The sequence below is a fragment of the Anarrhichthys ocellatus genome, unplaced genomic scaffold (assembly GCF_004355925.1).
Source record: "Anarrhichthys ocellatus isolate YVR2014 unplaced genomic scaffold, GSC_Weel_1.0 scaffold6, whole genome shotgun sequence".
Lineage (NCBI taxonomy): Eukaryota > Metazoa > Chordata > Actinopteri > Perciformes > Anarhichadidae > Anarrhichthys > Anarrhichthys ocellatus.
The window spans coordinates 107,584-131,725 of NW_022280036.1; the positions used below are offsets into that span (position 1 = coordinate 107,584).

At 39.6% G+C, this 24,142-nt stretch overlaps 1 protein-coding gene across 6 annotated transcripts in view; it reads right to left on the reverse strand.

The window, feature by feature from the left end:
* LOC116382869 (ADAMTS-like protein 3) overlaps nt 1-24,142 on the reverse strand; it is a 213,537-nt gene that overhangs the window by 85,839 nt on the left and 103,556 nt on the right. For all 6 annotated transcript variants that reach the window (XM_031846271.1, XM_031846272.1, XM_031846274.1 and 3 more), the window contains exons 4-6: nt 13,368-13,495; nt 6,234-6,279; nt 2,394-2,630 (exon numbers count right to left, since the gene is read on the reverse strand). In XM_031846271.1, coding sequence (XP_031702131.1) covers nt 2,394-2,630; nt 6,234-6,279; nt 13,368-13,495 — 411 coding nt within the window. The remainder of the gene's footprint in view (nt 1-2,393; nt 2,631-6,233; nt 6,280-13,367; nt 13,496-24,142) is intronic.

Here is a 24,142-nt window from a genome sequence, read left to right on the forward strand (position 1 = left end):
ATATATTATATTTCATTCGTCATGATTACAATGTATAGCTGGTGACAGAAATGCATTTGTCAGAAAAGCATCACTTTACCAGTGGCTCTGGGAGTGTTTAAATGACAGTCAAAAAACATTTGGTAACCATAACCACCCACACTGACAAATTGCCAAATATTATTTGTTATATTCATCTTCAAACAGCATGTCAAACTGACAAGGTTTCCAAAGCTCATCAGTTGTTTTCCAACAAAGCTGAAGGTATTTAAATTCAAGAACACTCAGTAAGTAGCTTGTAATAGGTTTCATTACCTATGGGCCAAAGAGTATGCATAATTGTTTGGAAAATGGATCTGTCAAGCGTGATATGTGCGCTCCTCCTCCTGTCATGCTGTCACAAACAGCCTCTTATCAAGCAGCCAGCCTGGGAGGGGAAGCATTCCACTGTAAATCTAGCTCTGTTTATCCTGAAACAAAGCTCAACTAAGAATAGAGGCCGTGACATGATTATGATGCTGTAGGGACCACAGTTTCCATGTCCCAGCTCACCCTCTCAGTTCATGATGGCCCCATTACTACATGTGAGACCACATTATTGGCTGCAAGGCAATAAAGCAATGAGGAAATTCTAAACCACAGAATCCGAGCTGTGATTGAAATTACTATTTGATGTTGTTATCTTAAAATCACGAGTTAATTATTTGGTTATCTCAAGAAAACAAGCATTGCACTCAACTCACTGAACTCGGCTGTTTGTGTTGCCCCTATCATCGGGAACGTTTCATGTTTGTTTGGTTTTATCTTCTTGGGGAAAAAAAAATTCAGGTCACAAATGTTAAAAACATAAAATTGTTAAAAAAAACCCAGTTAGCAATTATGTTTATCAGAGATCAGGACTGAGGCGCATGCGTAGATGGCTTCTTGACAACTGTAGCAACTGATTTAAGCACAACACGTCAGATCTACTCATTATTGATCAACGCATCAAACCATACTTCAGTCAAGGTCGAACATTCTGTCTCTCTGTTAAAGAGAACATTCCAATCAGTCCTTATTTGTTCTAAATGATCTCGTCATCTTGAGAAATCGGCCTTTTAGTTTTCTCCGGAATCAAGATAATTTAAAAGTCTATGACAAGAAAACAAGCATTGTTATATCGAGATAACAACAATAATTAACTTGTGATCTTGTGAAAATAATTGCAAGCGTGGCCATTCCTATCTTCTGTTTTAAACAGTGAGGTATCTCATCGTAACTAGACAAACTATTGTAGAATATGGCTGAGCACTAGGGGTAGTAAGAGGTCGTCCTCCAGTTTAAATGTGAGCATCAGTATTTTAAGCATATGGCAAAAACATGTGCTTATGTTTAACTGAGCCCTATAGTGGCTGTATTACTTATGTTTATTGGGAGCAAAAGAGGAAGTCATGTGACAGAACCAGAAAGTCCAGAGGGAGGAGGTTTGGGTTGTGGATAGTAGGCTGTTTATTCCCTTTTAATAACCTGCTTGTTTCTTAACCATTACCTAACCTTAGTTGCATTGTTATTATTGTAACCATGACGATGAATATCCCGTAACCTTAATCAAAGAGTAAGTTGAACCCAAACCATGATCTTTCCCTCAACCTAACCAAAGTGCATTTGTGTTTAAAGCTAACCAAACCATAACCAGCTGTGTAATTCTGGAAGGAATAGATCCACAACGTGTTTTGTTGTTCAATTGGGATGACTTGTTGGGTTGGCACTGCATGTTTACTAAGGTTTGTGATCAAATCCCCCCCCCCCCCCCCCCACACACACACACACACAGACAATAATTAAGGATACAAAAGATAAATACACAGATACACAAAATGAAAACAAAAAACGAAAAAAACAAAAACAGCAGGGATCACAGCGGCCGAGAAATTGATCTTCTGCAACTCGAAAGCAATTATTCTCCGCCCTAATGGAGATCCAACTGTATAAGTAATCCAAATAACCAAAACACAGTTCTGATTAATTTCATGTTCACACTGTCTTATCTGTGCAGGGTCAGCAACTTTCCATTGCGTAAAGAGAAAGTGTGATGGCACTCTCACTGATTTTCCTGCTATTAAAAGAGAGATGCACACTTTCTAAAATGCCACATTGCTGGGGACTAGCTTGGGAGAATAATAAAACCTACAATTCATAGCTGGTTAATTCAGTATCAATAGATTCATTCAAAAAATACAAATAAAACTAAAGGAGCTACAAGGAACACGAACATGTGAACTCCTCACAAGCATGCACTATCCAATTAATAAACGTGCATATTAAATATGAGCCTCCTTCACATAGATATGGAGGCAAATGGTGGATTTATCTAATCATATCAGAGGTGGATGACAGTGACTGTACTACAACTGACTTATAATACAATCTGTTACCTGACACACTCCACTGATGCACATGTCAAAAGCATCCGCCCGGCATCGTGTCCCATCCAGCACCTTGGGAGCCAGTTCAACAGTGAGACTCCTCCCTTTAGTCTGGCAGCGCAGTGCACAGGGTGCTGAGGGGTCATAAGGGGACGGAAACCACTCATAGGCGACACCCTGGTACTTGATGTCATTGTGGGCTGAACACTGCTGGGCCCGGAAATCACCTGACTCCGCTGGGCAATCCTGAGGAGAAGAACAACAAGGACAATTCATTTTAGTCCCACTTTATTAAATTGGCATTTAAAGGACGTTTTTAAACATGTAAAATGCTTAAAAATAATGATTAAATGTGACAGTTAATACATTTACATTGATGAATTAATGATTTTTCACCAACTGATTTTCCAAAAGGCTTTTATAATTTACTGTTGTTTCTCTCATATTCCATTTCACAGGTCATGTGTCTCCTATTATAACATTTACATTGTTTTGGTTTTACTTCAGCAAGTTGAATGTTTAAACTCAGTCTCACCGCTCTCAGCCACCTCGTTTCCCCAGCACGAAGAAGCTCTGATAAACCCACTGTATACCTGCCCACCAGCAAACAGCACCGGGACACAGCTAGACAGCTGCTGAACATAGGGGAGCATTTAGCATGTGCTTAATTGAGCGAGTCATTTTAAAACCTCTTAAACACCACCTGCCCACCGACAGCCTGGTTAAGCTTGTTCTAAGTGGATATCTTTATGTAAAGGTATAAATGTTTAAACTCTTGTCAATATGTACATCAGTTAATGGATTATCACCATGATTTCAGTTCAGCTTTTAATACTCTTCTCTATATATAAATGACATGCAGATCTATGACCGCAACTTAGGCTCTTTAAATTGACTGGTAATAAGGCAACGGTAGGTTTCATGTTTAAAGATAACAATGAATTAGAGGTTCCCTAGATAAATCTTATCAGCAATCTGTTAACATGGTGTTTAACATGGTTGTTTGCTCATAAATGTAAACAAGACTAAGGAACTCGCGTTCAACAATGCGTCAGTCAATTACAACTGAGGGCCAAGCTGTAGAGACGGTATGCAGTTTTAAATATTTAGTAATGATTTTAGACACCAACTTGAATTTGTAAGAACAATCAGACTACATTTTTAAGAAGGCGATGCAAATAAAATAGCTTCGATGTGAGCAAAGAAAAATACTGTTAGCAAGATTATGCAGAACCCTCAGAGAAAGCTGGTGGAGCTGTCACTACACAAACCAAGAGGAAAGCAACATTTATAGTTCAGGACCCTTCACTTCGTTTGTTTTATGAATTTGAAAAACTCCCATCAGGAAGACGATACAGGGAAGCAACAACAAACATCTTCAAGAGATCTTTTATCCCATCCTCTGTCATCTTACTAAACTAAATGAAAATGTTTTTATTAGATATTAGTGAGTGCTGCTGTTTTTTATCATATTGTAACTTACATCCAAACCCACGTATTACCTACTTCTTTTTATCTCATGGCAAAGTGTATACATGTCTGTAAAATATTTCAAGTGAGTGCATGTCTGTGAAGCCAACATTTGGACATTTATGTAACTGTATCTGCTGGCACATACACTGATTCCAATATATCTGAGACAAGCGGGGTCAGTTGTCTTCTACTAGAAATCTGAAAAAAGAGCTTCCAGGTTTTCCAGGATATGTTGGAACCCTGGTCAAGGTGTGCTGTTACAAATGCAATTTCTACGACAATTAGAACCACATTTTAGAGAAGGTAATGAAATATAGGATTATATTAAAATGTGTGTGGTTGAGAATGGACGGAGGAAATATACAGCATGTCTGACCATGCAGAGGAGGTAGTGGTGCAGAAAAGCTCTCAACATCTTTACACCTGGATGCCTTTGTGCACTGAGAGCTCTCTCAGATCAATACGGGATGCTTGTTCCTCTGGGTGACAACTGGCTGACTTTTGGCAGCCAATAAGTCTCTCTTCTTTCTGACTGAAAACTGGAAACATCTAGCCTGACACAGCTTCACTCAGCCTGTCTACATATCCTTCAGACGCCTGTATGGAGCCTATAAACACAGCCTTCAGTTCAGACAGTTAGCCTCCATGTGTGAATAGGGGAAAGGGGATAAATATTATCCTGGGAACATTTCCCACTAGATCTGATAGAAGCTCTACAATGAATCCAAACTAAACCACTTCCGTGGGGAAGAAGAGAAATAAGACTTGTCCTCCTCTGATTAAAAAACGGGTTAAGAAGGTTGTTTCAACAGGCTGGATGCTCTTCTGTGGTTTGGGAAAGTGAAGTCCTGTAAAACTACCATCATCAGATTGGTGGTGGTTGCTGGTCTCTCATGGATCCAATGACGATGTTGATATTACATGATGGACTGTCAAGGACTGGTGGAGGTATTATCATTAAACAGACTTTATTATAGCTAAATAATTGATGTGTCCTTTATTTCTCAACCTGGCACACAAAACGCATTACATTTTTGTGGTACACAAATCCTTTATCATTTTGGTTTAGAAACCAAAGTTAGAAATTACTGAAACTCAAAAGAGTTGAGATCTTTGGTTACCTTCTTTGCTTGGGACAGCAGAGGCACAAACATTTTGAGTGGCAGCCTAGTTAATGTTCACAACTAGCAGCTATAAAATATTGGCTACATACTGTATGTTTCTGACATATGAATATTAAAGTACCCTGACCCTTACTTCAAATACTGGAGGTCAGAAGATTTTAAATGATAAAGTTGGTAAGCATTAACTTAACTTAGAGATTCTAATTACTGAGAACTGAAGAGATGCCATCAGCTTCACAGGCGTCACTCCATATATCTAATTGAAAATCTAAAATACACAGTTCAATTGAAGACCAACTGAAATCAGACTGTGTCATTCCTTTTTGCAGTCAAAACTAATGTCAGCATGTTTTTTTTATTATCAAAAGGAAGAAAAATAAAAGCTCTGTGGTAAAATATCATAAATGCTTCCTTTGCTCTGAGCAGCTGGAGCAGCTGGCAGGCTGAGCCCCGGCAGGAGAACGAGACACAGTAAGAACACAGTTGTGCTGGAGCCGATATGTGTCGGTGAGACAGCGTGTTGTTACTGGTACTGAAGAGAAAGGACCACAGCAGCATCTAACTTGTGCTGTGTAGCAGGCTGCCGTTAGAGAATATTACTACGTTATGCAAATATTTTTAAATAAATTGGTTAGGTTTAAGGAAGCATTTTATTTTGGATACTCTGTTTAAGTTAGGGGTCCTTCGTCATCATGGTTACAATAAAAAACATGTTGATAAAGGGCAGGATCAAACTCGTCAAGTCCGTCTCGTAGACAAACTTTCTGTGAACTGGTCATTTACTGTGACTGAACCATGACACCGATTGTTCTAAGAAGTCAATGTTGACTTGCAGTATGGAGCGGGAATCGAACCGTCGTCTCTAATGTTAAAGTCTGTTGATCCATCCATCTACACCCAAACTCCTCCCTACACAGACTTTGTGGCTCTTTCATAACATCACCCGACGACCTCTTTTGCTCCCAAAAGCACAGAGTCAGAATTCCTAGGACCGCTGCAGTGTTGTCACTTGAACGTAAACATGTGTTGCTTTGGGGCTCTTGCTGAAACTGCCGATTCTGTCATTTCTATTGGGAGGGCATTCACATATCACCTTCAAAAAGGTGTGAATGTAAGATTTACAGCTGAGAATTCAACACTTTCAGATATAGTTTTCCTTTTCAAGTTAACATGAAAGGTATTTTTATTATTATTTATTCATAGTCTTTTAATTTAGTAACTACATTAAAAATAAGGTAAAGTCCAGACTCACCATGTTGCTACATGTTCTGTAGCGGATGTTTTTGCCGTCACAGCTTCTGCAAAGGAAGGTAAAAGAAACATTGTCATCACTATTGCAAATACAGGCGACTCAGTGATACACAAGCTTTAAGAAAAGACAACACTACATGCACATAGTTGTTGATCAGAAGCTTTAATGAGAATTAATTCCACTGATAGAGCAACTCGTCTATATTTGCCAGACTTTAGTATAACAGAGATTACTTTTATGAATAAATAGATGTTTTTAAGCTGTAGCAATTGTTCTTTCTAAATTCCTTCTGTAACAGTTCCCCAGTTACTGGGATTTTGTTAAGAGCAAGAAAATTATCTGTTATTTTCTGATAATTATTAGCTCAGCCTGTTATGAACAGTGAACATAACTCTGATAACTCTTGACAGAGAGGTGTGTGAATAAACAGGAAATACACATTGCTGTTGAGACTACTGAGGTTGGTCACACACACATACACTCACACACACCTGTAAGGTCACATCACACTCCACCTGCAGCATACATCACCTAGACAGCAGCCATCTCAGCATTTTACTGAGCTCCAGCTGGCAGAGCTCAAAATGTCACGCAAAGCTGAACCCACAGATATGCACACGCACGCACACACACACACACACACACACACACACACACACACACAGAGCTTCAGAATGAACCTCAGCCCTGTGTGAAATGTGGCATAGCAGAACTCTTCTTTCCCCGTGACAGCAGGGACACGCTGTTAAATCCGTTCCACCTTGTTAGCAACAATAACACCCAATCTCTCGTGTGTGCTAACTGCCACTAAAGAGCACATTTCTCCTGCTGCCTTACAATAACTTGAGGCTAAACTGCCATTTTGGGGAGAACCACACAACAGCCTTTCAGTCACCTCCAAGTTCAACCAAACACAGACCACAGAGAGCCACGGCTCCATATTAATGAACCAACTACAACACAACTGCTCAAACTGTTTGTGTGTCTGGGAATGTCTACAGCTATGGCCATACGTCTTCTACTAAACTCACAACACTGACATGACAACTGCACAGGTCTGTTTTTCAGGACAGGGCACAAATACTGTGTCACACAGTACAATGCAAAAAAGAAAACATGTGAACAATGTTAGAGAAATGCTGTAGAAGCATGTTTTCTTTATCTCAGTAAACAACTGCAACAATACAGTGAAACTCTTCATCCTTGTCAGATTAGCTCAAGTACTGGACATGTTCCAAATGTATTATTTTGTGAATTAGTCAGTTAGAGAATTAGTTAATGAATCTAGTGGTTCTGAAATTGCCTTTGACTAGGTATATTAAGGCGTTGGCCCTACATCTGTCACAAATTCCCCTTCATATTAGTTTGTTTTCATCCTGTCTGCTTATTTTACCAACTCTCCTGTCATTTCAGATCCTACCATTCACACCCAATCATCTCTCATTCCCCTCATCTGGTCCTCCACACCCATCTCACCTGCAGCCCATTCCCTCATTAGCCCTCACTATTTAGGTCCCCTCACTTGCACTTGTTCCCTGCCAGATTGTCTTGTGTGTTTTTGCCAAGTTCTCCAGCGTACCTTTATATTGTTCATGATCTGCCTGTTCCGACCCTGTTTGCCTGTTTTCGACCTTGGATTTTTGCCTGCCCCTTATTGGATTTGTTCGCCTGTTTTGACTGACCTCCCGGTTTTGACCCTGCCTGAACTCTAGTAAAATAACTGAACTTATATTTTTTCTCTGAGTTGTGCTTTTGGGTTCTAGTATCTGTAATCCTTACAACATCAGCCAGTCTCATCCACTGTGTGGGAGATAGCCCCATAGAAAAGCTCCGGGAAGTGGTTGTGCCACTCGGAGAATACATCTGCAAAATCAACCAGTTAATCCAGTTTTGCACAACTAAAATGAAATACGGTTTGAAAACCATTTTAATAAAGCATATATTGTGTCCCTTACTGAAGTCTGTTTTCCAGTGTGGAATGAGCCCATTGCTTACCCTTGTAGCTGTTGAGGGAAAGAATACCCATTATTAGGATCGTGGTTCTGACCAGCCGTCAAGTACCAATGGGCATATGACGGACCACAGTCTTGCATAATCATGAGCCTGCTAGCCAGGCGTCCAAGAGACCAGGAACAGAAAAGGATTGGAAGAAATAACGGAGGAGCAAGGATCAGTTGGGTAAGAAGATCAAACCGCTTGAGGCTATCGTTTGTTCCAGGCTCCTACCGGCCTAAAGTGAGGTAAAGTAAGTCACAGCATGATGTCTAATTGAGTATAATTCTAGTATTTTATTTTAAATACCTCTGTGTGTTGCAGTCCTTCATAATAATGCAGGACACACCTCATCATCCTTTTTTGTAATGACATAAAGCACAAGAAACATTACATTCCTGTAAAGCGGATTCTTTAAAATTGTAGTTTTTTACAGAAAAAAGGAAAGGATAATAATTTACTGTTCACCAATGATAGATATTAAAAGCATTCTGAATATGCGAGTTATGCCTTTGATAGTGAAATGACAGAGCGTTCTATCATCTTTCACCAAGAAATGTACAGCTGGCATAATGAAAAGTGACGATAACAACTAGTGTCAGGTGTCTTTTAGAGCCCAGTTGAAAAGTGAAAGATAATGACAATTTGTCAGGAGACAGGCGCAGAGATGAAAGGTAATGAACTGAATATATCAACAGAAACACGTTTTTCGTAATACATTCAAGACTGGCTGGCTGCAATTCAGTTCACAATTCAGGCATTGATAAACTATGCTTTTGAACCACTGCTATTGCCATATTCTCCACAGCAGAGGAAGACCAGAGGGAAGAAGCACAGAGGCCTCAATCCTATTAGGAGCACTACAAACAATGAGGCAGCATACTGGACCAAAGTGGGAGGAGTTAACTCAATGTGAACTGCTTTAGGAACATTCACAGGGAGATGTCAGGTCATGGAAGTTTTGTTGCTTACATAAAAACAAGGCATAGTGAAACACTTGGGAACTAATTTTTTTTAATTTTCAAAAAAAGAAAAGAATGAATACACGTGTAGGTATTCCATATTTAAGCAATAGGCCATGAGAGATTTACAGTTGTTTTTACAACAGCTAAGGGGAGCTTATCCCCTTATCCTAGTTGGCCAACCCAGTAAATCACAATTCATAACCAAATCTGACATCTCCTGGCTATATCAACATAGCCAGGAGAAGCTCTGATAACAACACACACACACAGATGGAGAGTGACTTCATTCTGTGGTCAAGTTGACTAGTAATGTTTACATAGCACATAGTGGTTTGTAGCTATAGAAATGTTGAGAATGTTAAATACAGCTCCTTTAAAAGTAATATAAATATTTTAGTTGAGTATTCTTGACTCTATTTGTACTGTGAAAACGACATACCTACTAAAAGCTACTTAATCAATGATGTGTATTTAACTTAGAAAATTAGGTTAGTGTCATTAAGGATGTTTATTCAACTTACAAAAATGAGTTGGTGAAACTTAAAATTGTCAATGTAATCAATTTCAACTGTTTTGTTGGAGTTATATTAACTTATAAGGATTTACAGTATACTTTATAATGTTTTATGGTGTCTCCCTCTGTGCTCTGGAGCGGGCTTTCCAAAGTTGGAACTGATAACAATAACCCTGTTGATGCCCCACAGGGTATCTCATCTTGGGCTTATTTTCAAAAGCCTGGGTTTGGTAAGTGTTTTTGGATGCTATCAAGTTGCATTGTGGGAAGTCTTTTCCCCCTCTGCTTCATAACTTTTGTCCGGTCTTGCGAGTCCCCCTGCTTTAGTAAACAGCTATACTAAATCATAGGAATACCCCCCCAACTCGGCGGATACAAAAATATCCGCCGAGTTACAGACGTCTCTTTCCCAATATACAGTACGTCAATGGGAAAACGTCATTTTGGTCCACATGGCGTCACATGACCTGGCCTTAGCCGACATGTTTTTCAGTAGCTCTACACCCCATAGGAGAAAACCTTTCCCCCACAGGAAACATTCAATGGAGCAACACGGGCCCAACGATGACGACACACAACCATAAAACCCCCTCCAGACAACCCAAAGGCTAGTTTGCGTTACCTCCTATTCATCTTTTTTTCACAACTATGAATTTCAACTCACAACCACAAGGTGCGAATTAACAAGCTTCAGCACTGCTGTGTGTATTTACTGCATATGCCATTTGTTTGTGTGCAGTAGAAAAGTTCTCACTTCAGAAGGAGAAATTTCAGCAGCAGCATGGGTGAGAAAGTGAGACTGCAGTCAGATAAAATGGAGACAAATGTGTTGCCAGGAGGCGATAGAATAATGCCACGGGGCACAGTCTGAAATAGATTGCCTGTGATGACTTCCTGAACAAGCAACACTGTACAGCACCGCTGAGCAGAGACAGGCTGACAATGAAAGTAGACAGTCTGAATGTGGCTTTTAAAAACAGCAGCGATTTGAAAACCCACCCATTCGACACTTTTATCAGTGTGAGGAAGATACAGGACACACAACCGACCCAGACACTGTCTCCTTGACTTTCTATAGCATCCGCTCCACACCGACCGTAGAGATTGTCTGGACCTTGTCTGAGTTTCCAGCTCCTTCTTTCCCTCTCTTCAATGAAGCTTCTTTTTAGTGATGTTACTGTGTTCCCAGATCCCAGCAATTACTTTGATGCTATCATAACTGATGAAAACCATGGTGAAAACTACATACTATGGTGTTTTTAATAATAATAATAATAATAATAATAATAATACATTTCGTTTTTATAGCGCTTTAAAAGACACTTTACATGTTAAAAAACAGAAACAATAGAAGCAACTAGAAAATGCATTTGCTGAAAATACAGAAATGGGAGACCACCTGTCTGAAAAATACTGAAGGCCAAAAGCATTAAACTGCACTGCTGAAAACCCTTCTAGTTGAAATGTATAACTGTAATGTATGGCAGTTGGAAGCTAAACTGTATTATTGAACGAAGCTAAGAGCTGAATTACAATGCAGGAAAAGCTTGAAGCTAAACAATTTTACTGTCAAAGTAATAGTAGTAAAAGTAGTATTAGTAGTGGTAGTACTAGTAATAGTAGTAGGAGTAGAAGTAATAGTAGCAATAGCAGTAGTAGTGATCATAGTAGTAGTTAAAATAACAGTAGTAGAAATATTATTATTAGCAGTAATAGTAGTATTGTTAGTAGCAGAAATAACAGCAGTAGTAGTAGTAGTCATAGTCATAGTAATAGCTGTAGTAGTGGTCGTAGTAGTAGTTCATATAAAAGTAGTATTTGTAGAAGTAGTAGTAGTCGTTTTTGAGTGTTGGTTGTGCTGAAATAAAAGATAAATGCCTCGAGTGTTTTCTCGCCATTTTTGTGATTCTTTTCTTGTACATTTGTCACTTTAACATATATATAACATATAATTAAGTTTTCACATTTTCTGAGGGTCATTAAGGACACAACATACTCACGAAACAGCTTGTTCTCCCTGCTCCCCTCAGGTAGGAGGTACAGGACCCCAAAAACACACACCAGCAGACTGAGGAACAGTAAATCAAGTGCCCAGTCTTGCTCTCATCCCAACATCAGGTCTTCAGCCAACTCCCATCACCAGAGTCTAGACTCCGGGGGCAAGTTTTCCTGAACTAACCTTGCCATTACTACCCCATTTAACCGTCTGATCCCCAAATCCCACCGGTGGGATGAAAAAGCATGTTTTCTTTAAACAATCGACAAAACTACACCGTCTATCACAGCTAGAAGCTGTAAAACGTCATTATTGTCAGATTTTAATCATTCCCGATGGTCCTTGAAAACATCATGTGTGCTAATTTTGTGATATTTCATCAAAAACATTTTATTCTACATGTCTTATTTAAAATCTTGCCCCAAATAAACCGTATACTCTCAACACATCCTGTAAAAAACATAAAATTCTGAAACTGCAGGTTGCTGAGCACAGTGCATTGAGGAGAGGAGAGGCTGGAAGTAGAGGTTGTAAAAGTGTGAACTTTCATAGCATGTAAAGCCTTTTTTAAAGCATTTTTTGAGACATTGGTAACACTTGTAGACACTTAGCAAAAAGTTTTTCTTTTTTATGATTCATGGCATTGTAAATTTGTTATTCTGCACAAAAGACAAACGTTTGAGTTCTCTCTACTTCTGGCCATGATTGTGCTGTTTCCATAGAGGTGCAGGACTTTTAATTTGAAGTGAAAACTAAGGCCACAGAGAGAAAAATGTGACTGGAGCAAAAACCACCCCAAAACAGCTTGGGGTTCAGAGACGACCTCAGAGTGCAGTCTAATCACCAAAGACTCTTCACTATTCATTTCTTGCGCACCATGTGCATCACCAGTGATCTAATGACGTTGAAAGGTGTGTAGTGTGAATTTGGCATTAATCTATTAAAGTACAACTGCGATAAGATAATAAGATGGATGTTTACAACCAACGTTTGGCTGAATACTTTTCCCATTTATCTTAGTTTTTCCTCTAAATAAGTATGACAAACCTGGAGGTTTGTTTACAACCTGATCTCAGCAATTAACTTTGTAAGAACAATATTATTATTACAGATTGGAATGATGGCCAAACATATATTAATAACAGGTAAGCTTTGATAAATTGAAATTGTGCCTTTAGCTTTCAGACATCTGTCTATTTGTTTTGTGAACTGATGTAATACCAAAATACTCTTTCTACCAATACTTACTGTACTGACTATTAGTATGTTTTTTTGGCATCAGTGAGCTATATTCATGGTCACCAAGATCTATGCTTTCATCCTCCTGGGACACCAGACAGGATAACATGATACATCTATAATGAGTCTACAGATGAGGTGAAGGGACAGGAAACATCTGCTCAACAGATACCCAACAATTAAGCAGGATCATTTGTGGTATTCAAAATGTAATGTCTCGCTTGAGTAGATTGGCAACTCTGACCATAATAGTTTTAGTCATTCAACAGTCTCATGAACACCCCAGCAATGGGCAGCAGCTTTGTACAGGGATCACATGCTGGATACATTTTTTTTTTTTTTTTTGATGTTCAAATTTCTGCAACACGGTCACCATATTTCAAAAATGCTTTGAAATTGTGTCTTTTGAGATGTGAAATAAGGCTTACCCTCCATTGAGACAGCGTCTTAGAGAGTAGGAAGCTCCTCCTCCACAGGTGCGAGAGCACTCACTCCAGGAGCCCCAGGCATCCCACCCAATGTCCCTGGCTTCATCTGAGCGGGTCATCCTGGAGGCCTACAGAAAGAACCAACACAAAGATCACCCATTTCCATCAGTTTAGATATTCACATGCTTTTACACCGAGCATATTCTGACAAGTATATATGAACTCTGACACGTATCACATTTTCCACAAGAATTACTGTACTGAAAATTAGAAAAGAGCTTTCTTAATTTAACTTTTAAACACTAGCCCTATTTTTAGGCCTCTGCTCGAAAATTGCATACCCATACTAAAGAGAGTGTAGATCTCTAACTACAAGGTCTATTTTAATAATTTTGATGGTTAAATACAGGCAAAACCTGTGAGACACTTGTTCAGATGTGTAAATATTGTGTATATGTTACTGGTTAATAGTGAATGAAGATGGAACACAGCTCAAATTGAAAAGTTTCAGGTTCGCCTGAAAAAAAAGCACTTGTATTGAAGATATTTATTTGAAATAATGCAGATACAAGCCTAAAAATACGGCACAATCACAGCACAACATGTTTTACATGTCTCCACAAACAACTTTTACTTCGATTGAGTGAAGCAGGCCAGCATAATAGAGGTTTGAGTACGGACAGTGAAGCCAAATTCTCATTTTTGGAACCAGCTGTTGCGCTGGTTTTTATATAATTATATATATTTTATATACTATTTAACTATATATTTCACTTGTTGTATCACTACTAGTGTTCAATACATCCTAATACAGCAGTTTGGCATCATTTTGAGATCTCATATCTCTCCTCCATGGAATTTTCTCATCTCAGTCTGAGTCGATGGAGACCTTTTTAAGGCCTGTGATTGCCAGATGTCATCATGTGACACCTTGTTCAATGCGGAAGAGACTCAGGCAAGCAGTAGGCGGGTTATTTAGTAGATAATAGTAGAAAATAGGAAAATTGGCTTCCCTTGGGTCAGTGACGTCACCGCAGACCCTACAGTGCCAAAGAAAAAGGAATCTCATACCGAGGCTGCAAGTGTGTGTGTGTGTGTGTGTGTGTGTGTGTGTGTGTGTGTGTGTGTGTATAGTAAGAGGAAAAGGGAAGGATAATTGAGTATTTATGGAAAATAAGTCAGAGAACCAAAGAACCAAGTTTTCTAAAGTGCTTTGAAATTGTGCCCTTCGACCTGTGCGTCATTGGACCGATAGTCATAACACGTATTTATTCAATACAGAAAACAGTTTTTCCTGGAGAAGTGGTAGCACAGGCCCTCTACCAAAACATTCCTTGCCATGTCAGTGAAACCCAAAGCACAGGAACTAACTCTAATTCCTCTGACACTGTTATTTATGCCTGGTCAACCAGAATTAACATTTCTGACATGCCTCCACAGGTTCCATTTCACCCTGCCTCCCAGGCCCGGATCACTGGCTGACCTTGGAGCTGGCTGAGTGAAACACCTCTCAGTCTTCAAACTTCTTATGTCGTGCCCCCATAGATGGGATCAATTTGTGTGTATTGGACTGTTGTACTGCGGTGGGACTCAGAATTCTCCCACTTTCCTTTCCCCGCTGCATCCAAAGAGACAGACTGATCCGCTAGAGAGGAATTAGACATGTTAGCACTCCGTTATAGGATAAAACCACCTTTTGTTGTCAGGCTCAGCCGGCTAACAGCCATCACAGACCTCCAACAGTAATAACATAGGCATGAGGAGAATCTGTCCAGCCAAGGCTTTTATTCTATTGTGTTAGCTCTGCTTAGTTCAGTATCAGTGTCCACTGACAACCAAGATGACTTGGATTTGTATTTCTCAATTAACATGATTAGGACTCAACACTAAGATAGTACCCGGAAGAAAACACACTGGGCTACCAGCGATTCATTTCAACATGGATAACTAATTGCAAGCATTGCTGCTAGCACAACAGCTACATGATGTTGCTGCTAGCTAAAAGTAAAGTCTGCATTTCTGTGGAGGAAGCAGCTGTTATTGGAGTGATTAGCGAGCGGCGTGACCGGCATCAGCCCTATGGAGCAGCTCGTTGTTTTTAGATTCCAATGATAAGACACGCTGCACTAACGTTTTACTTCTTCCGTTTGGTAGCATTGATAGACCTTAGTCTGCAAGTATGTCTTTATGAAGCATGAAAAGATGTACGTAGATATATTCTATTCGCGTGTTTAGTATAACATTTGTGTTGTATTAAATGCTAATCGCGGTTAGCATTTCTCCATTGGCGGTAATGTTACAATTAGCTTAGAAGCTAGCTAGGCGGACATGTTACATGCTGGCTATATAATGGATTGTTGTTTTGTATTCATGTAATGTGTATAGGGACAGTTTGTAAAGCCATATTTCATATTGTGTTTCCACAGTTTTACAAATAAGAAAGATTCACACTGAAGTCTTGAAACTCTTCTATGGATTCCATGGTCTTTATTTCACGGATCTACTGTTAGCGATCTGCTAAGCTTTCCTGCACGAAGCAAGAGCAGAATAGAGTGAGAGACGTGTGTTGATCACATTTATGGACCCATATTCTAGTAAACGTTTACGTGTAAGTGTTGATTTTAAAGTAAATTTGATGTGAGAGAGAGATAGACCCGCAGCGCTGTAATGCTAATCGCGGTTAGCATTTCTCCATTGGCGGTAATGTTAAAATTAGCTTAGAAGCTTGTTAGGCGGACATGACGTTCAGAGCTACTGGTGAGAACAGACATCAACAACACGGAGGAAACGAGTGAGAGACCACATTGATGGACCCATAATCTAGTAAACGTTTATGTGTAAGTGTTGATGTTAAAGTAAATTTGGAGAGAGAGAGAGCGAGAGACCTGCAGCGCTGTAACTACGTCTGAAAAATAAAACTTTCCACGAACTGTGTCTGTTTGAGTTTATAGAGGAAGCTCTTAAGTATCAAATACAACCTTTCATTATTAAAGACTACTTTATTACTCTGTCGTATTTTTTTTTTTTTAACTAAGCAAGCAATCCACTTCCTGTTTACACCGTCACGCGCATGCCCAGTGTACATTAATGGTCACGTGCTGTCCACCTTGGAAGGCTGCCACGTGGACGCAGATCAACTCGAGAATGATGCTGAAACTCCCGTGTGGACGGAGATCGTTTCTATTTGACAAATCTGCATCCAAGGAGAAACGGAGTAGTGTGGACAGGGCATAATAAGACACCAAACCTAATGGTTTATTAGAAGGTGAGACATCTTGTATTACAGGGGTTCCTCACCTGCTTATTGGCACTCCCAGTGGGGTAGCACGCTGAATTGAAGGGGTTGTGATATGATTCATTAGATAAGAAATAAAAAAGGCAACTGAATTCTGCTACACATACAGTACTGTATGTTATAGTTTTTTTTATTGGGACTGACTAGATTATGTAACTACAAAACCAAACTTTTCAAATGACATAATCTGAAATGTTCTGTTGAAGTACACATATGCAACTTGTGAAAAAGGTGAACATGTAGTATCTGCAGATTAAGGAGAGACAACCCAGGCGAATAAAAAAAATCCATTTAAAATGAATATGTTCTATAAATCAGGCTATGAATGATATATGAACTGTAATGAATCTGTAAAGACCTTCAGATAAAGAGAGGAATGAAACGTGTGGTGAATGTAAGTGCTACTCACTAATCACCATGAGACCTCTCCAATAATTACATATTTTAAGAAAAGATTTTCTTTAAATACAAAGATTTTGCGTTAAACATTTTCTGAAATTGTATATTTAAACATATGCATGGCAATTCCATACCTAATATGTTATGATCCATAAAATCTAGGCAATATACAAGATAAATAATTCCTTTTTCGTTATCTTCGCCGCCATCTCGACTGTACAGGAGGGGGAGACACCTGGCAGAAGAGATATTAGGGCACCTTTCTAGTTTATAATTCACTCACAACTTACAAAATCCTTTATAAAAGGTTTTGCTTGCTAGAACGTGGCAACATTTAATTTTGGGTCTTCGGCTAAATCTTTAGTCACACATTTGGGGAATTCACACAGTTAATGTAAAGTGCTACAGATTGGTACAGTGAGAGTTGGTTATAGTTATATATAGATTTTAAATGAGTGTAGATTCAAACAAGTTGTCTTGGATTTGTTGAGGATGCAAGCTTGTAATTGTTTTCCCTTTCTCTGACTTGTCAGCCACTGTTGGGTGAATCCATCAGCCATTTATTGATCCGTTCAGTCATCCCTTCATTTATTGATTCAATGGTTTTATTTATTGATTCTTTTATTCCTTTCTTTTCCTCCAAAAATCCCAAATTGCATCATAGATTTTCCTCTTTGTCTGAGAACTATAAAACATGTACAAGCATAAATCCTATTAGGTTGCTACACACTTGATCTCCTGCCGAGTTTCAGAGCTTGTAAACAGACTTGCATCATTTTGTGGAAGCTCAACCAGAGTGAAAACAGCCAGCAGCATTAATCTCAGTTTGTGTACTGATATGGGAGTGTGTCTGATGGGATTAGAAAAAAAACTGCCTGCCTCCTTATGTGTATGCGAGTGTTGAATGCAGGATACAGTCTACTAGTTATGAAGTATGTTTAATGTATGCTCGACTGGCTTACTTCACTGGCGATGATTGCATTCTATGCCCATTTTGATTAAATTCTCGATCCATATTGTCAGTGCAAACTATCATACAAGCCATGTACAAGGAAGGTTAATTAACCTTCCTTGTACAGGCAGGGGCCTGCAATTCAACTATGTCTGCTAGAAAGTTCATATGAAACTAATCCGCACTAGCGAGTGTCAACATTTACAGTTCATCGCAAAGTGCAGGCCTATTTGAATCCCATCTTATACTTATATACTATGTATATAGTCTGTGTTGAATTTTAAAGGACCACAAATCACGGATGTATTTTTTTCCAAACAAAATACTTGCAAGACAGTTCCAAGCAGCTATTGGTTTCCATTCATTGTTGTAGAATATCGGCATATCATTACACTTCATCACGTCTTGCCCTCTCTGATGACAGGCTTTTCACCCCACCTTTGAAACAAACTAACACATTTGATTTCCGAAACCTTGACTAATAAAACTGCGTTAGTTGTCAAAGTTATTCCACATAACAACGGATTACAATCTTTTTATATCAATCTGTGCTTAAAGTACATCATGCCATTCTCACTCCCAATGGTAAATGGACTTTTTTAGTCTTCCGACCACTCAAAGCACTTTAACACTACATGACATCATTCACTAAGTGATGACGGAGGCGACTATGCAAGGTGCCAGCTGCCCATCAGGACTCTAAATAACATTCATACCCATTCACACAGGGCAGGCACCGACTACGGGAGCGATCTGGGGTCAAGTATATTGCCCAAATAACAAATCGACATGGACTAGCGGAGCCGTGGATGGCCGATCCTCTGATTGAAGAACAATCCACTCGTCTGACATGGAGGCACCTTTTGGCGTCTGTATGCGACACACCAGGCTTGCAGCTAACAGCGTCCATGTGAGAGTCCACACAGAATGGGCGGAAGGGTAGGTGTAGGGTTCAAACTGGACTTTTGTCCAAGAGTCCCTTGTGAAACCTAAAGCAAACGTTGACATTTTGTCACGTAAGTCTTTAGTCTGTCACGTTATCGTCAACCACGCTCTTTCCCTAAACCTAAGTGCTTTTTTTTTGGCCTAATCCTAGATGTTCATTTGAAAAAGACACTATGCATGTGACGAGCGTATGTTGACATGCCTCCTCTGACATGTCCACAACTGACACCATAGGTTGGTACCCACGGCATCAGTTTGAAGCTGACAGGCACTGACCAAGCTGTGGTATTTCACGTATTGGGGTGAGAATGTGTTAACCATGCAATTATAGTGTAACATCAAGAAAAGAAAATGCTGACTTGATGGTCACTATTTTGGATTTGTTTAGATAACAAGACCTCCAAACTAAATGCATTCATTGTCTTTGAAAGTGACAAGTGTTTTTGGATCTCATTATTTACATGGCTCATGGATGTTCTTGTAAGGTAAATTTATACAAACTGTCGATCATTTTAGGAATTTCAGCAAAAGACCTATAATGTCATTTATCTAGTATCAGTTTACAAATTTCACATTTCAAGAGGTTCAAGACACAAACATCTACAGCACAACAGCATGGAAAGCAAAGTGGTTATTTTGGATGTGCATCATGCAGTATATGGTTTGTAGTAAATGTCCTTTAATAATGAAAACCATCTGTCACCAACCTCAACCATGTGGTTTTAGTTCCTAATATGAAGAGTATCTTAATCATGCCTAAAAGCATAAATGATGTCCTGATCACATATTTTACTGAATATTGGCGAATAACGATCGTCAGTAAAACTTTATTTCACACTGTGATGGTTAACGGTAAACTGTGTCATTGATCCACGGTTCACATTCATGCCGAACTGTGAGGGGGGATCAGTACGGATCACGGATCGACAGCGGTCTGTTACACTCATTTTCACTTTGTATTTCTGCTGTGAACCACATGGGCAGTGTGGCTGCTCTAACCTGTCAACATGTCAAACTCAAAAACAAGAGGTTCCGCGACACACACGCAGTTCTCACGCAGGCAGTGTGGCCGGGGCACAAGTCGAGTTATCAGTCGTTGAGTTAAGGTCAGAGTCATTTCCATTCCATCAACTCCTGTCTGAAGTAATCAAAAAGGTGACTCGAGTCCACAACTCTGGCAAACGTATGGTTACTTGATTGACACGTCATCTCTCAAAAGATACAAATAGAAACAAAACAAGCATCACAGTGGAATATCACCTTCCAGAAAATACCATTTAAATAGTTACAAGACTGATAATGTAGATTTTCTTGTCTTTCTTGCAGTAGAGATATAAAAAGATCTGCTGGACTGCTTTCACCTGTTTAGTCTGTCTCATTCATAAGGCTGGCAGGTTGGACTCTGGTCTCATTATAAACGATTAAGCTCATTCCCTGGCTGATTGCAGTGGAGCCCTCGCACTTGGAGACCTGGCCTCAAAATGCCACGGGCAAATGGAAATAAACGCACTGCAGAAGTCCTGATCAACATCACACTGTGCCTTTTATACACAACCCTCAGCTGTTTATCAAGCTTGGCAGAGCTGTGTTTACTGAGCGCCGCCAATATGTTGAGCTGTGCACACGGGCCCTAACCAGACGTCACATGAGACTCGTCAATGACATCATGTATAGCAACAGGACAAATAATAACAACCTGTAAAAGATTGAATGGCTCTGGAGAGAAACTGTAGTGAATCACAGTGATGAAAGTGTCAAATGGTGACTTTAGGCAGCCAAGCAGTGGAAGAATCACCTCGATCTCTCTACTAAGCACTAACAGTTTTTTTGTGATCTGGAAATCAAAACTCATTGAGCTGTTTTTAACTGAAGATCACGGAGTCATAGTAGTAGTAGTAGTCTAAAAGCTGCTACAGCATATAAGCATAAAAGCATATGTTGAACATCGTGTTTTTTTTTTTTTTTTAAAGAATTTAACTGCATAGGCAGGATTGTCCTCACCAGAAAAACAGCACCCTTTCCACTATCTATCTATCTTTCCACTATCTATATCTATATCTATATCTAGATCGATAGATCGATAGATAGAAAGAGCAGATTGAAAAGCATCTTCCTCAGTAACGCTAAAGCTGGAAACCTCATCGTGTAAACCTTTGTCTCCAGTTTTTGTTTCCACTGTACTCCCCTTCCTTTGGGGGCTCAGGAGGTGGTACAAAAGTTCCAGATACTCTCGAGGGGAAGAAATGCTACAGCTGGTTTGCAACAAGACAAACATGGTAATTAATAACACTGAACTGTATTGTAGCTGTGTTCTCTCTCAAAATACGTACTTTAAACAAGCCAAAAGATACTGGCCACCGTCACCTACTCCCATAAGTGCTGCGATGCAATTTGACATTTAACGGTCACATGTATTGTTTATCAAGAACGTCACAGCGTGGGCAAGTTGGTAAAAGGAATAATGCACAGTGCCGTTTGTTGGGTTTGTACGTGCGGCCCGGTCCAAAAGAACAGAGATCGGTAAACAGACAGATAGAACACGTGGCTTTATTCGGTTTCTTAGCTTGTTTGCTTTTCGTAGTCCTAAATAGAGATAAAGATGGGGGGCGAGAGAGAGAGAGAGAGCTGCAAGCCGCAAACATCTGTTTCTACACAGTGCAAACTGCTGCTATTGCGAGCCTCCCCCTGCAGATTTTTACAGAGAATGGTTCACAGAAATATGAAGTGCTCTGCTAGTACCTCGTTCTTACGCGAGTGCTCTGATACAATGAATGTGTTCTTTGATTTTGAAACAGTAGGCTTGCGTTTTATCTAACCTTTCTGAGGCTTTTGCATGGTTGAATCCTTTTATTTTATTTGATCACAATTTTTAACTGCCCACTTAGTCACTTTCTGTAGTGGTGTTAAACTGATCTAGAGCATTTTATACAGATATCCTGTGGACCTCTTCCTCTCTACAAAACATGAAAAACAGTGCAAATCAATAATATAGTTCAGACACGTAAACTCCACAAAAGAACACTATGGTTCTCACTATGTGAGCACTTTGGTTTACTGCCAAACATCAGGATAGCAAAGTTTTAGCTTCTGATCAGCTGTGAATCCAATGGATATTACTGGAACTCAATTTCCTGGTTCATATTTCATGAAAACACACACACACCAACACAGCGCCCTGTGTTTTCCTACTGTGTTATATTGGCCTATGTAGCAAAAGATGAAGTAGCATGAGTTATTCTCTCACCAGACCTTGAGAGGGCACGGGGTTGGGTGTGCAGAGCATGCCATTTGCAAGCAGGAGATTGTGGTCACCCCCTCATCACGCTTGGCTACTTTAAAATAGGACAAGAACCTTTGGTCATCATTTCTATTGGTTATGATACCTTTGTACTTCAAACTACTAAAGTAGTTGATGATATATGGGTCAGACGGGTCAGTCTGATGATGATTTTCTGAACTGAAAAACTGAAATTGAGCTAAAACGCCAGTTATAAAACCCTCATCAGCACACAACTTCAGTAAGATCAGTGGGTCAAACGTTAACCATCTGTAAATTGCGATGGATGTTTGTAACGGAGAGTTTATTCGTTTTTACTGTTTACTTTATTTTTCTATTTTCTCTACCAAATTGTTTACATTCCATCAGGCAAAATCGGTGTCTCTTTTATTGACAGGAAAGAGAAAAGAGAGAGAGGGCACACGCAGCAAAGGGCAGCAGAACCCGGGCTGCTGACAAGGACAAAGCCTATGTGGGGCGCATGCTCTACTGGGTGAACTATCGGTCGCCCCCGACAGACTCCTTTCTAGAGAAGTGTTTTCTGCAGACCAGTATTCCTCAGAATTAGATGGCTGATTTCTGCAGGGCACAATTTACTCATTCATTCATCAATGCAGGAGGTAGTGTACCATTTATGTAAGGGAGGAAGTCAAAGTTCAGCAATTTTGTTAAACTACTGGCCACTGCAGTTCTTTGCAAACTTTAATCATACTGGAAGAAATAATGCATTTGTTGGGGGTGAATTTTTGAAAACATATTCATTAAAAATAATCTGGGAGGTTGCACGCCTTTGCTTGAAATTTGTTTTAATTTGTGGTCTTTTGGTGTTTATTGCTGGAGCATGTATGGAATATGACACAGATACACTAATCAACATTGGAGAATTGAAGCGTGGGGATTTGAGGAAGTGCAGCGGACCGGACCTCGAGAGGATCACCACCTACGGGACCAGCTGCACCAAACACCTCCTAAAGCGGCATCGACCGCCGCAGGAGGAGAGGCAAGATGGGAGCTCAGCCAATCCATCCAGGAACTAAGGCTACTCCACTTCCTCTGTGTTCACATCAATGATGCTCAAACATAGTCAAAGTCGATTGACATTGTCCTGGTGTCAATCTTTGTTTTGTTAAACTGGCAATCTTGAAGATTTTTCTTTAAATAAATGTCTCTTAATACAGCTGATGGTGAATAAGCCTACGGCCCACTGATAAAAGTATTGTTTATTGACATATTTGCAGTATTACGAATTGGTTGCCCGTGGCAACAGTTCTGGAAAATGTGCTGTATATGATGGAACTATGCACACAATTTAAAAAAAAAAAAAAAAAAAGCATTTAGTATGAAAATCCATCCATCCATCCATCCATCTACCTACTGCAATAAGTTCCTCTTGCAGGTTACTGTGCAGGCTACAGGCTGAAGGCTTGCCTGCTTCTAGCTGTTTTGATGAAAGTGTTGGGAAATAACATAGCCTCAAAAAGGGGGCACCATTATGTTGGGAATGTAAAGGAGCGTGTTTGGGTTATCAGCATCTAAGAAACTAAATGCTTGACATCAATAGAATTATTAATGTCAGTCACAATTATTAATGATTATTAATAATAACGGGGCACCACCCTGCGAACAGGGACCAATAACGATAAACTAAGTCTCATAATTAGTGTTCACTCACAATGTCAACAGTCTGAGTACTATGACACATTCAGAGTGAAAGTGAAGGTTTAAGTTCGAGCACAGACCACATATACAGCTATTATCACAATACACATGCACAAAGTAATCACAGACATCTGCTCTTTAAAATATAACAGAGTTTATTACGTTCTAATACTAATGATCTAGTCAATTAATATCTAAACCAACAACAACTATACATTCATGAGCACGCTATCTAAAATCAACAGACG